Genomic DNA, 15090 nt, shown 5'->3' on the forward strand with positions numbered 1-15090 from the left:
CAGTACCGCCGTCCGGTGCAGGGGGCCACGAATCCACAAGGCTGGCCCTCCCTCCACTCTCCACTGACGTACAGCCCTCCCCTCAGCCCCACTCAGCTCAGCCTCTCGTCTCCCTCTCTGCCACATGTGTGGAAACTTATGTGCGCGCGGTGCCAGTCTCCACAAGCTGCTAATTTACTATCACGACCCAAATCAGAGTTTTAATTTAACAATAGTCCTACATTTCTCAATAGATGAACTTACAGGCTGACTGAGTAACACGCCTGAAGAGGAAGCATAGTTACACATTGACCAAAATATGTTTTTGCTTCAAGTATCCGTTTTATTTTTATTTTCATTTATTGTTAGGCTGGCACACTAGCCTTTTTAGTTACCTGAGATTTCACCTCATTACCCTATATGTTTTTGTTTTGTTTTGTTTTTGTTTTTTGTTTTGTTTTTCAAATAAATGTTTATTTCAAATAAAGAAGCCCTAGTCTGCAGTGATGGTTTTCTTGTCAAAATAATTAATGAACTTATGAAGTTCATTAACAGGGATAGTTTTTGCCTTTTAAATGACAATAAAGGCAGTAAAGGCACCAACATTGTAGATAAAAGCACATTTTAAGCATGATAAGTTTTACTTTCCCTCAAATGCACATCTCTTCTGACAGTGTTTGTTAGCCTGTATCTATGTTCACTATAGTCTTCAGTGTTGCAGTGCTAATAATGTCTCAAAGGAGATGCATACAGGTTGCTACACAGCACCAGCTGCATAGTTTGAAAATCCCACAGAGATGAAGAACCTTGAATTAACCATTAGCATCAGCAGTGTTTAGAGGACATGGAAAGTTCCACAGAATCAGAATGAGTCATGTTGTAAAGTGGGTGAGTTTTGAATCACTGTCTCATCTTCATCGTTATCAAGACATCAGGATTTACTGTATCACACTCATATTACCACAAAACATGTAACCACGCAAAAGTCAATAAAGAACAAGTTGCATGCATCCTTCAGTATCCTATGTTTGCAATATTGTATTATGTAAATATTTGCAAGGAGTCTAACACTAAAAGGGCTACAGCTGTTCCAGTAAAGTTTAGTTTTAACTTTAGTCCTATACTATGTGATGTAACAAAGTTGTACCAAAACCTCTAGTTAACTGCTTACCTTTCTATTTATTTCTGCTGCTGTTTTTGTAATTTCCAAGTAAAATTGTAACCAGCCATCTTACATAAAATGCTAGGTATTTTGTATTTTTTATTTAAATAAATACTAGATGCCAATTGAACAGCTGAACACTGAACATAATGTGCCTCAAGATGAGCAGTGATCCAGGAGGCTCATCCTATTATTCCCAGTTTATAAAGGTGTATATTCTCTGTCTTTAAACAGTGTCTCTGTATTCTTGGTCAGTGACCTGCATGGGTTCAAATGGATGTTCACTTTTATGGAATATGCTTGAGGGTTTTGGGTCAATATTAACTTTGCTATATGCCTGTTTGTTGAGGGCAAACGAGGTGTGATGACAGGTATGTGTTCTGTATAGTCATCATGGGTTTTACATGTATTGCATACATCCAGTGTAAAGGAAAAGAGGTTTATGATTGTGACTAAACACAGCAGCTTACACTTCCTTTTGAACTGGAGCTAAAAGTGATGATGTTCACACAAATGAGACCCTAGGAACATAATGCCATATTGAGTTCACACTGACGGATACAACACTAAGTGAAAATGTACAATATATGATTGCAATTACAGTTCATAGAATGTCCATAACTTGTGTAAAATGTTTTATTGGCACCCAGCAACAAAATAAATTAACCTATAAGTGTTAATGCTATTGGTCTGACTGCTGGAATGCTGCCGGAGAGAATGGAAACTCACGGGTTGCCCTTAAGAAGATTTGAGGCTAAGAGGATTCTTCTGGGTGTTAGTGCTCATGATATTGAGCAGGTGTTTCATTACAGTGGCAAGATGGCTGCTCAAGATTGTTCAGTATCAACCATTTGCCTGGACGTCATGATCAAGGTTTTTTCAGAATGTTCCCGGGCTCCTGTCCTGAACCAGGGAGTGAGGTGAGAAGGAAAGCCTACACGGCAAGGGCCTCAGCGGCCTGGGTAGAGCCGCTGTCCCTGGCAACGTCAGGCGCTTTGTGCCAGTTTGGGCCACTTGTGTCCCAGGGCTTCTTTGAGCCCAGAAGAATGTCGGAGAGTTGGATGTGTTCCCCTAACTCAGGATGAATGGCTGTCCACACACTCTCCTCCAGCCTCTCTGCTCCAGTCTTTCTGCTACTCACACAGTATGCACCACTCTGTACTCCTGTTTGGTTTGGTTAACATAGAGAAAACTAATCACCTGGAATTTTCTCTGTCAAAATGGGGGGCAGCATCTGTATGAGGTCAAAACTAAGGCTCCTCAGCCACATATGTTAAAATAAAATATTAACATTTTATACTTCAGACTCACAGCACTGCTTTAATGCCCTAATCAGTCCATGCCTGTCTGTTGACATTGAGTTTGGGTGCAGGTGATAGCCACAACAAGCATTCGCTATTGTTGCCAACTGTTTCCTATCAATCACATGCTAGCTCCATGTGACTGGAAATATGTGAGTGGCATGGCTTTATCTGACCTGGGCAGAGAGTGACTATGACTGAGAATACTACTCATATTTCTGACAGGCTGCAGTGACCTAAGTTAAAAATATGTTTGCTGAATGCTACTGTATATCTTTAAGGATCCTTATTGTTACTAAAATGAAATATATTCTTTCAATGAACATTTAGGAATGTGTCAGGGATCTGTCAGGGATGTGTCATTTCCACTCATAAACTATCTATTAGCAATGAAATATCTGTAATTTAAAGAATACTGTGAAACATTCCACACAAACGAATAGCATCTCCGTGGAGACAAGCAGGTAGGGATGTACTGATATGACACTGGTATCAGATATTGGTGCCAATATTAAAAATTTTGGAGGATCAGATATCAGCTTCAGATATTGGTTGGGTCGATAGCCCATTTTGGTCTATAAATTTAACTTTTTTAAATTTTATTTATATATTTATTTTTTTAACAAAGCTGCTTAGTTTCACCAGGTTACTTGAGGTTAAAGGTTACATAGTGCACCTTTAATCTAATCATAAACTTTTCTGAACAAAGTAACCTGGAGCCCTATCTCATGCATTGTATTGTACTGATTGTGGGGCTCCCAAGGAGGTGGTCCCTGTCCTACTTTGGACCCTGGCCCTATGGTTAAGAATCTGTAATAGACTGAGTGTGACCTTTTGCAGGACAGCAGTGGCCGGAGTCAAACAGGAGGATGTGATACTGCCAGGGTCAGACAGGAGGAAGTGATAATGGCAGGTTACTTATTGAGTCCCAAACTCTGTAACATGGCTGTGCTGCTGTAAGTGGAGCAAACATCAACCCGTGGGACGTGTCATTAGAACAGGAGGTTTGTGTGTGTTTCCATGGACAGGTGAAGAGTAACCTACAGCACCTCTGCATAGCTCACCCATTAGCCAGAGCAGACATCACTGCCCCATCACTGACTGGCCAGTTTGTCTCAGGTCAGAAAAAGCATGGGCCCAGTCTTCTATAATATAACTTTGAAATAGCATTGCTCAGATTAGACTTAAATAGACTTGTCACTATAAAAATTTTGAAGAAAAAAATAAATAAAATAAAATAAATCTCAGAATGAACCAATAATTAGCTGTGTAGAAGTTATTTTTTCTTGTAATACAGTAAGATCTGAGCTGTAGAGATTTGAATAAATAGCGAAAACCTATCCAACAGGTTTCCAGGTTTCATATCCAGGTCAATATACTAATTATTGCGACAGGCCTTATCAGGGGGTCAACAGGTGAAAGTAGGGGTATCTTATCAGTGATATCAGTATCGGAATTGAGAATTTAGCAGATATTTGCCACCAATATAATTTTTTTGCACTGCCCCAGTCTATGTGTACGTCATTCCCTCAGTGCATCAGATTTGTCTTTCCGAACAAACTAATGAGTAAAAATGTGGTTGTACGTCACACAATCAAGCAACAATTAATTTTATATCGCAGAAAAACATGTTTTTTTGTTAGTATTTTTACAAAATCGAAACTTACTTTACTTGACTTTAATTTAACATGAATTTATGGTGCTTGCTATGGATTTTAACAGTTTAATATAGGTATCGACAAATATTGGTTATCTGTCACCATTATTGGCTATTGGTATCAACCTGCATCCCCAGTTGGCACTTCACTCACAGCCTGCTGCTGTGCCCCTGTGCAAGACACTTCTCTAGTGTAAAAATGACTGTGTAACTGGTTTGTTTAATGGCTCTGAAAATGAATGGGAGCAAAAGTACAAAAAAATTCAAGACATTTTTATAAGACTTTACAAATACTTTATAATAAGAGCACTTAGCATTATAAAATCAATGATAAACATGAACATAGACTTAATTCATAATCAACAAATGGTTTATTAAAGCTGCATTGTGTAAGTTTTCTGGTGGAAGGTCCAATGTTTTTCTCCATGGAGATGTTATTGCTTTGTCTGGAATGTTTCACAGTATGGCATTAAACTTTTCTACCTTCAAGGAGACCAAATCAGACCAAGTTACAGGCCAGATCTGTGAAAAGGCAAACCCACTCACAGTCAGAATGCCTGTTTTTGAGCTAGAAAAAAAAAAAAAAACACCTCTAATTGAATAAATGTAAAGTAGAGCTATTTAATGTCATACTCTGGAGCATTCCAGGCAGAGCAGTGACATCTCCATAGAAACAAGCAGGTGACAGACCTCCAAGCAAAAAGTGATTAATACCTAGTAATTACTCAATTAAGACCCAAAGAACTTCTCGGATGGGAACTAGAAAATTGTGTCAAAGGTATCACAAAGTATCTTCTGTCTGTTTGCCCCCACAGCCTTTAGACGCTGTTACAGAATATGCTGTACAAATACACTTATATAAGAGGTTTTAAATATGAACTTTTTTGAGAACAGAAGTCAGAATACACTGAAAAATCAATGAACCAGGACACTGTGCTGTGTTCATTTTTGGACCAGCATTTCCCAATTTTTCTACAAGTTTGCACATTTTATTACTAAGAAATAAAAACATATAACTGTTCATTGGTATAGCTAGGTTTGGTTTGATACTATAACAATTAAAATTTTAATAAAGTGATATAATGTAATGTTTTGTAATTAGATGCACTGAGCTAAGATAAAACATCATAAGAAAGTAAACATGTGTTAAACTCCAATTTCCAAACACACTGCACCAGGGCGGTTCAGACCAGACTTAACTGACTGACACTCTGGTTTCAACTCCAGCTATTACACAGTCTCAGTTACTGGGGAAAAAAAGAGTATGGAAGGTGCAGTCCTTGACAGAGGTGGAAGCAAGTCTTTGTTTTGCAAGTCTCAAGTAAGTCTCAAGTCTTTGACCTCAAGTCCGAGTCAAGTCCCAAGTCAAAGACAGGCAAGCCCAAGTCGAGTCTCAAGTCACTGGCCCATAAGTCCAAGTCAAGTCCAAGTCATCTGCTTTGAGATTTCAAGTCTTTAAACCAAATATAACTTAGATTTTTGCAATTTATATGAATTTTAAGATAAATTGTACTTAAAAAAATCATAGTAAATTTATATATGAGTATTTATAGAGTATATAAGAGTTGTAGAAATTAATTTAGTTATTTTTTTCTTTTTAAATGTCTTGACAAGATCTTAGTGTGAATCATTACGATCAGAATAGAAAGAATTCATATTTAAAAGTGCTTCTCAAGTCTTCTCAAGTCACAGGCGTCAAGTCCAAGTCGAGTTCCAAGTCTTGGTCCATTTTATCAAGTCAAGTCTCAAGAAGTAAAAATAGTGACTCAAGTCTGACTCGAGTCCAAGTCAAGGCTCACAAGTCCCACCTCTGGTTCTTGACACCTCACAACCATCTGAGTAAGAAAGTACTACTATTATCATTATTATTATTGTTGTTGTTGTAGAGGTGGACTCACTCAAACACAATGAGCAAAAGTTACACTAAAATACTATTACACTGACGTATAATGAATACTTAATAATTAATAGTTCAGGGCTAAGTCTTGGTGTAATATAGCAATGACATGTAGTGCCTAAATACAATGATGCTGCTGCTCATATGCAGTGTTGGAAAGAATACTTTGAAATGCATGTAATTACAAAAAATTGAATACTTTTATCAAAATGTGTACTATTATCATTATTGTAGAGGGTGACTCACTTGAACACAATGAGCAACAGATACTCCAAAATGGTATTATACTGATTTACAATGAATAGTTAAAATATAGTTAGCAAATTAAAAGTGGTACTAAGTCATTTTAAGTCATTGTGTAAAAGAACAATGACATGCAGTGGCTAAATATAGGTTATGGTGTTATTGCTCATATGCAGCGTTGGAAAAAATACTTTGAAAAAGTATTTAACTACAGAAAACTGAATACTTTTATTAAAATGTATTGTTTAACATATTCCTATACATGGACTTATTAGAGTACTTTCCTTGGCCTACGTATATTGTACCCTGAATCACTTTGACAGAATTACAGTAATGAGCTCATTCAGAATAAAAACTATTATCCAAAGAGCCTTACTGTTGATTATGTAACATGTGGGCACACTGTAATTGTGCTCAAGGATTCTTAACCCTAACCTTACAGCAAGAAGTAAGCTAAGGTTATTTCACACTTATAGTTATAAAGCAGTTACCTCATTGGTTTATGCTGTGAAGAATGTATAGCCAAAAACCTCATTTATAATTTCCCTAGATGGTTGAATATCCTTGAGTATTCTGTGTGATTACTGCCACCTAGAGGATAACGCAAGTAAGTTTAAAGGCTGCTGTGACTGGCATAATAATAGAAATCTTTCACTGAGATGGGCATTTTATTTGAGATAGAATAACTTTTTTATTTATTTATTTTTTTTGTTTGTTTGTTTTAATCGTTTATAGTATGTAATATGGTAATGCTTCAACAACATCTTCTACTACTGCACTAATATCTGAGTAAGATTTTCCAGGTTATGAAGTTTCTGCCACTTCATGCAGAAGCATGACGACAACTGCACTAGGAAACTATTAATAGGGAATAGTGAATGAATAATGCTCTGTAAAGCGCCTTTGAGTGTCCAAAAAGTGCTATATAAAATTGATGCATTAGTTGTCACTGATCTTTCAACTACCACTTATATCAAACATCAATGATTTTAAATTAACCTTTGAACTAAAAGATGTACTCTGATTAGTATTGAGGTTATATATACTTGTGTATATTTGTGTATTTTGTTCTTGATGCTTTGGGATAACTTTAAAGCAAAGGAAATTAATTTAGAGTCCATAAAAAACTTAAATCTAATGTACTGGAGTGTCACTGTTAAAATCTGATTTAATTTTGTATCCAAGTGACTAAAAATATTGAAAGGAAACTGTCTTCTTTGTTTTTAGCGCAGGAGTAAAAATAGTGGTGAGCTAGGGCAGGTGCTTCCTGGTTATAATGATCTTACACAAGTCTACAGCAGCTCAAACCTCCGGAGAGGGGCTATTCCTGATCCATACTACACTGGACACAAAACAAGACACAAGAGATATAAACACATTGGATTTATTGGACAGAATATCAGTTTATATTCTGAGTTGTACAAGATCTGTGAAAATGTATGACATGAGTTACTACAAGAACATTCGGAAGATGGATAGCCTTACACTGCCTGTGCCACAATATCAGGCCCACACTTATCCAGGAGAACGAAACTTGGAGGTTTTAGCACTACACAGCACATTTTACAGCACTAGAAAAGTGTATTGCTGCAGAATCATATCGAAACAACCTGTTCCTACAAGTTGTCTTTTTTTTTGTTTACAATTACGGATGACATTAATTGCACAGTGATTGTCACAGATACAAATATATAACAGTTTTTGCACTACATAAAATGCAACTCATGTATTTAAAGGTCCTACATTACATAAAATTCACTTTTCTGAGCTTTTGGCCATGTAATAATGTTGTTACCTCCTCAAAAACATAACTAGAGTTGTGTTTTGTTTCATTTACAGATGTTTGAGTAATCCTTTATTGGTTTATATTGGTAGTTTTAAGTTAACAAGTACCTTTTACCTTTAGAAGAGAATGGCAAGCCCAGGTCTTAAATAATCCAAGTTATTCTAGTGAAGGTGTATGGAGTTTAAAAACACAGTGGAGCACTTCCTGTATTACCACATGACTTCGCAAGGTGGAACGGAGTGTTTTCGTTTGAGAGCAGAACTTAACTTAAACAGAAATGGTTTATATATTAAACATGTGTGAATGAAACAAAAGACAGCTTATTTTTGTGATGAAACATTATAATAGATCAGAAAATAGCATAATATGGGACCTTTAAAGTGTGCTTACTTCTTACTGTTTTTGTCACTACAATCAATACACATCTTCCATTGTAATCAGATGTACACAGCTTATATAAATCCTAACTGTGCAAACTTTAACTTTCATCTTTTCATACAAATCAATAGAATAATTCACTGCCTGTAACTTCAGACATATGGTGTTATGGTATGTGGTGGTCTCATAAATCTGCCACACATTTAAAGACGCATTATGTAACTTTCCTGGTGGAGGGTCTAACACTTTGTCTCAATGTCAAAGTTCCTGGAATGTTCCACAGTCCAGGACAAAAACTTAATGAAAACAGGTGACGCCACCAGACCAAGTTACAAGTCAGCTCTGTAAGAATGCATTTTTTTCTGGTATTTTGGAGCTATAAAACCAGCTTATAAAATCAATGTAAACTAGATCACATCTATGCCATACTGTGGAACATTCCAGGTAATGATTGTGCACCCTCCACCAGTAAAGTTACATAGTGCATCTTTAAATTACATTCTTATTCACAATAAATATAATATATAATTAAATATATTAACAACAAATCACATATCAGTTTGACACTCCAACTCCAGCAAAATGGTGAAATATCAACATAATGCATTAAGTGTAGAAACCGAAGTCACATGTAACTCTTTGAAACGAAAATCTATAATAAATGTATTTGTATTGAGAATATTTTAGATATGATTTCTTAGTACTCTCTAGGATTTATATAGAATCATCAGTAAACCTGTGATTGTGCAGTGTGCCTTTTGCGAGAGAAGCTATCAGGAAGCCTTTTCTTAATATGGCGGTGAATTAGGCTCCAAATCAGCACACAGATGACACAAATAAACATGGAAGAAATTGGGGAGGGCTGCATATGTGCTAATAACTCTATACGCTGAGAGCTATAGGCTACAAAATAGTCTCCATGAATGCACTACAACATACAATTCAGGAGTGTTACATTTTACAACTATATAGAAAGAGCCAGCTCCTCCTTTGTGCTTGAGTGTGCTTCAGTGAGTTTCCCAGCAGGGGGCACTGTTACCTGTGACATGGCATTGCATTGGCACACCTCCCTCCTCTCTGAGCTGCGTGGATGTTCATATTGCAGGAGAGGTATAGGGGACATATACAGAGGGGGGCGCTGGTTGGGTGCATTCAGGCTGTCAGTCACATCATATTACAGGATCTCCTCTTCTTTGACATACAGAATTTCATGGGCAGCACTGGGAACCTAGAAACAGACCAAAAAACGATTAGGACTCATAATCATGGATTTCGACTTCCTGTTTATAGGTACTATTTTGAGGACTTTTCATTAAGGCTGCACGCTTTTGGAGAGGAAAAAAAAGTAAGATTCTGTTCAGAGTGCCTTGTAAACAACTCCAGGAGCAGGAACATTTGAGAGAAGAATTAATAGATAAACTGGAAAAAAAAAAAACATAAACTGATCCCATTAATCCTAGTATTTTGGTCTTTGCAGAGGACACTCTAATATCTGAACTGCAGTCTTGAGATTTGATAGATGTACCAACTCAAATTGCGATTTTGATCTGATTGCAATATATTGTGCAGCTCTACTTTTCACTATTCAAAAGATTTTTTGAAAATGTTTTGATTTGTTAATGGCAACAGTGCTGGTTTTTCTTCACTCTGAAACCCATGAAGAGTTGAAGAGTCCTTTTTTTCAAGTCACATGGTACTATGTCAGTGGATTGTGCCATTACCACATCTGAAGCAGTACATGCTATAGTCAGTGTCTGAAGAAGTGTCAGCACTTCAAAACATATTTTTCCAGTTTTTCTCAGTAATATACTTCTGAATAAACATTATATATTAACAGCATGAATGTGCAACTGCCTCATGAATTTGTATTGGTTATTCTTAGACAAGCATGAAAATTGTAGTGATAAATAAGGAAATCATCTGTGATCACCCAAATAATTGAAAATATAAACAAAATAATCACTGTTAAACCACTCGTAATATGAATATGTCTTAGGGCTGTGTGATTAATCCAACTGAAATTGCGATTTCAATTTAACATTCGTAATCATCATTATGCCTTCTGATCGAGAAGTCTACAGCCAATCCTGTCAGCACAAGCATGAAGTTTGGAGCAGAGTTCAGAGGAAATTTACCTTTTTTTGTTTTAAATTACAGAGATTAAAAGTCTATGTTGTTTATGTTTGTGAAAATAAGATTGAAAGCTATTTTAATACCACAAAATAAAATAAAATAGAATATTGTGATTGGTTGGATATGAGGAAAAAAAAGGTTACTACATTTTTTAACATATCTCCCAGCCCTAACATGCTCCCATAGCTTTCATATGAGACATTGTTTATGCCTGTGTCTCAGTGCACACACGCGCCCTTGTATCAGTTCTGCTGCAGTGGAGACGTGGCAAATGAATTCTGTTGTTCATCTCCCCCTCATGTTGATTAGTGATGAGGATGATTAGTGGATTCAATCTAATACTGAGCACATATCATAACAAATGCATTACTTTGCCTTTATGCTTTGATAAACTGGAATTCAATCTGTCACAGCTCCCAACATTAGCGAGTTTCTATTACAGGAGCACCACATGTCAGGTAATGTTGACTCACAAAATACAATTACTCATTTCCTCATAACAAAGACGAGTGCAATTATGATAACATTATGAGCACTAATTCTCAACATGTAAATTGTTTGTGGTCTGCATTTATATATCCCAAATAATACCTGTCAGTGAATTATTGTTGTGATCATGGGTATAGCACAAAATTTTGGGCCCTGGGTACAAATCATGGGCCTGAACAACATGTCGTTAATGAATACATATTATAGAGTAATAGTCTGATGCCCCTGTTGTGATTAGGTTATTTAAAGATCATGTATTATACAAAATGGACTCTTGTGTGCTTCAAGCTATGTTATAATGTTGCTGTTACCTCATCAAAAACATATTAGTTCAGTAGAGATTGGCAATTCCAAGGATGAAATCATCCAAATGATTCTAGCCAAAGTGTATGGAGTTTAAAAATACAGTGGAGCAATTACCGTATGACATCACAAGATGCAACAGAGTGTTTTTTGTTTGAAAAAAGAACTCAGCCTAAATATGGAGGGTTTGTGTGTTAAACAAAGAAAACCCAACTCCATGAATGTTTCTGTTGAGGAAACAACATTATAACATAAATCAGAAAACTGCAAATGGGCCCTTTAATTACCTGGTTAACCCCTCCCACCACAAGGAGGCGATCTTTGATGACGATGGAGGAAGCTGAGCACCGTGGGAAGGTCATAGGAGCCAATCTTTCCCACTTCTTTCGCTCCGGGTGGAAGGCCTCCACTGTGTCCAGCGCTGAGGGTTCATGACCTAATCACACAGTAACGTTAAACGTGACAAAAACTCAAAAACATGTTTTGGTGGTCTTGTGGCGTCACCTGCTTGTTTTCATGGATGTAGTAGAGTTTAATGTTATACTTGAATAACTGGATATTCCTGAGCTGACAAAGCAATATCATTAATAAAATATACTACTAGTACAAGGAGGTGGTGAGCGGGCCACCAATATAAAGAAGCTCTATGGGAGGATAGTAATCTAATGCTTGGATCTTGCTTGGTTTTTGTCTATCAGCTTTAAACCTAGAACCAGTTATGAGAGTTGGCCACTTTATGCTCTTATAACAATTTTACGTCTTGCATTACACAATATTATTATGATGTAGTTCAAACAAGTGTGTATAGTATAATCGAGTTGCTTTGAGGTAAATTTTCTTTTCCCGTGCTATTTTTGTTGCGGTCCTTGCAGCCACCCTGTAGGAGATAACTCACCCAGGCCTCCAGCTACTATCATCCGCCCGCGCAGATAAGCTGCGACAAAATCAGCTCTCTTCGTCTTCATGGCCACGGTCTCCTCTGACTTCAGCCACACACCTGCACACCACAACCACAAGAAGGAGCAGCAGAGAACAGGCATGTTGGTAAATTCATAATCAAAACACATTTATATTATAGATTATAGGCTAAACTGTTGAGCTAACATGTGAAGTGTAATAGGTTAAATGTCCTCCATTACACAAAACTGACTTTTGTGAGGTTTTGCAGGGTTTGTGTGTTAAACATGTGAAACAAAACACAACTCCAGGTATGTTTGTGATGATTAAACAACATGATAACATGGCTCAGAAAATAGTGTAATATAGGTTCTTTAGAGATGCCATTGCTTTGCCTGAAATATTCCACAGAATGGCATTAAAAATCTATCTCCATGGAGACAAGCAGGTGAGACACTACCAGACCAAGTTACAGGTCAGATGAGTATGAATACATGCTTTTAGAAAATATTTTTGAGCAATAAAAACTCATGTAATGGAATAAATGCTACATATATATGCTTAATACTGTAATGTGGAGCCTTCTAGACAAAGTCATGGAGACTAGCAGGTAGCAGAAGAGTTACATAGTGTGCCTTTAAATCAGAAAATATAAGTTTTTCAACATATGCATTGCAGCTCTATCACTGAGCCATAGAAAACAGTATTTTCTTCTCTGTGTTTTTCTGTTTAAATTAAATTACCTTAGGGATAAACAACAACATTTTGATTGATTGATCTGTCAACGTACAGAACAGAAGACGCAGGGATTCAGGATAGACACTAACCTAAATGACTTGGTAAAATATATTCCGTTGATATTGATCGTACACAAATATATTCTGTGCGAAGTAAAAGAGGTACTTTTATAGCTCAAACACAAACAGAGAGCAGGTTGATTTCAAACTTCACAAAACTCAGAACTGCTCCATAACTTGGGCGCCATTCATCACACGACCACATCTGTCAGCTCCAGTGTGTTTTGTGCATCACTCTAGACTCGGCGGCGCACTCTATCAAAGTGAGAAAATCTGTTCTTCTCAAATCACAACACATAGGTTTGCTGCTGTCAGGGCTGTCGTGTTGGAAGATGTCTACCTCCACACGACAATGCAAGGGCCTGCTGTATTTCACCGTGAGTGTTGTCACTGACAGAGTTGACTAAAATGGGACCTGCTGGTGCACAGGTCCTGCATGTGATGAGCAGGCAGCAGCGGGAGCAGGTGCACACGCAGACACACACACATTTGGTTTTCCCTGCAACATTCACACATCAAGGTCACTATAGCTATTTTCATTTCCATGGAGATGCTATTGTTTTGATTTAGATGTTACACTATATGTCATGAAACATAGTATTTATTCAATTACAGGTATTTTACTGCAAAAAATGCCTTGAAAAACATGCATTAAAATGTGCCTGGGGCTTGCCTCTCCACAGATTTAACCTATAACCTGGTCTGATGATAGCACTTGTGTTGACTAAAAGGCAGAGGCATGGAGGTGATTAAAGTTTAATATCTGTGGAATGTAACAGGAAAAGCAATAAAATATCCATCAAGTTAAAAGTTACATATTACACCTATTAATAAGCTTGGCCATTTTCACAGGTAAAATTAAAGGTCCTATATTAAACAGTTACCTTCACTGGAATCATTAGGACAATTTCAGCCATGAAATCTCTACTGAATGAAAGGTAAAATGTAGTTGTTACTTGAAAATTACTACTACACTATATGACATCACAAGGTAGAACAGAGCATTTTGAGGTTTGGAGATGTATACAGACTAATAAACCAGGATTACTCAAACATGTGTGAATGAAACAACATACAACAAGTCATACAACAAGTCCAGGTAACAACATTATAACATGGGTAAAAGCTCTTTAGAGTCCATTTCATGTAATCAGTTGTAGTAAGTCGGCCTTTTTGTTGAGAACTTCTGTTATAATTGCTTAATGAAATTTAAAAAAAAACACTTGTTATGTATAAATTATCACAAATGCATTTATCATTTAGTTCTTTCTATTCAACAGCTAATTATTTACACTATTTTTATCATATTGTATTTAAAAGCATGCAATGGGTTAGGAATGACCAAAAAAAAAAAGATTCACTAAACAGTAAAGACAAAAAAAAGCCATACCATATCTTTTTTAAGAGACCCTTGGAGTAAGTGGCTGGATGCAGTGGAGCAGCAAAAGGCAACCTACTGCTGCTTTAATCTTCATAAAATGGCTCAGAACGGGGGCACATGCTTTGTTTCTGTCTTTGTCAGCACAAAAGATACTTGTGGAGGAGGAATATGCTCCAGCAAGCACCCCTCTAGGGCCCCGGTATAGACCTGCCCATAGAGCTACACAGGCTATTGTCATTTTCACTTCTTTGCAAACACTTTTTCTTGTACATATTATTCTAAACTACAAACATTTTAGTGATTGTTGGTACCACAGACCGTGTAAAAAAGTGGACTAAGTGAGTGCGACGAGATCCAATCCAGTCAAATGAAGCTCATGAGGCTGGTAGTTATAGGGAGAATTTGCAGCCATTTCCATACAAATTTATTTACGGGAAAAATAGCTAAATAAAAACACCATGTAGAGCGGGTTAATATGAACATTTTAAGACCATAATGGCAAGGTTCACTGCAGCGGTTACAGAGGGAGGGGCGACGTTTTTCAATGTAAAGTCAAATGGAAACGGAGTCAAAAGCGTTCCCATGCTCACTTCCTATTTGTAACAAGGTGTCTAGCGGCTTAGCTTTGTCTATTTATATATACAGTCTATGGCTGGTACTAAATCAGAAGAAGTACTGAAATGTTCT

The 15090-nt window shown here is 36.9% G+C and overlaps 1 protein-coding gene across 1 annotated transcript in view; it reads right to left on the minus strand.

Annotated features, from left to right (window-relative positions):
* Positions 1–9169: 9169 nt before the first annotated feature.
* klhdc8a (kelch domain containing 8A) overlaps positions 9170–15090 on the minus strand; it is a 34721-nt gene continuing 28800 nt past the window's right edge. The window contains exons 8-10 of the mRNA XM_020931024.2: positions 12224–12325; positions 11616–11764; positions 9170–9631 (exon numbers count right to left, since the gene is read on the minus strand). Coding sequence (XP_020786683.2) covers positions 9578–9631; positions 11616–11764; positions 12224–12325 — 305 coding nt within the window. The 3' untranslated portion in view covers positions 9170–9577. The remainder of the gene's footprint in view (positions 9632–11615; positions 11765–12223; positions 12326–15090) is intronic.

This window comes from Boleophthalmus pectinirostris, unplaced genomic scaffold (genome assembly GCF_026225935.1).
Source record: "Boleophthalmus pectinirostris isolate CB_2022bp ecotype Guang Dong unplaced genomic scaffold, ASM2622593v1 HiC_scaffold_3, whole genome shotgun sequence".
NCBI lineage: Eukaryota > Metazoa > Chordata > Actinopteri > Gobiiformes > Gobiidae > Boleophthalmus > Boleophthalmus pectinirostris.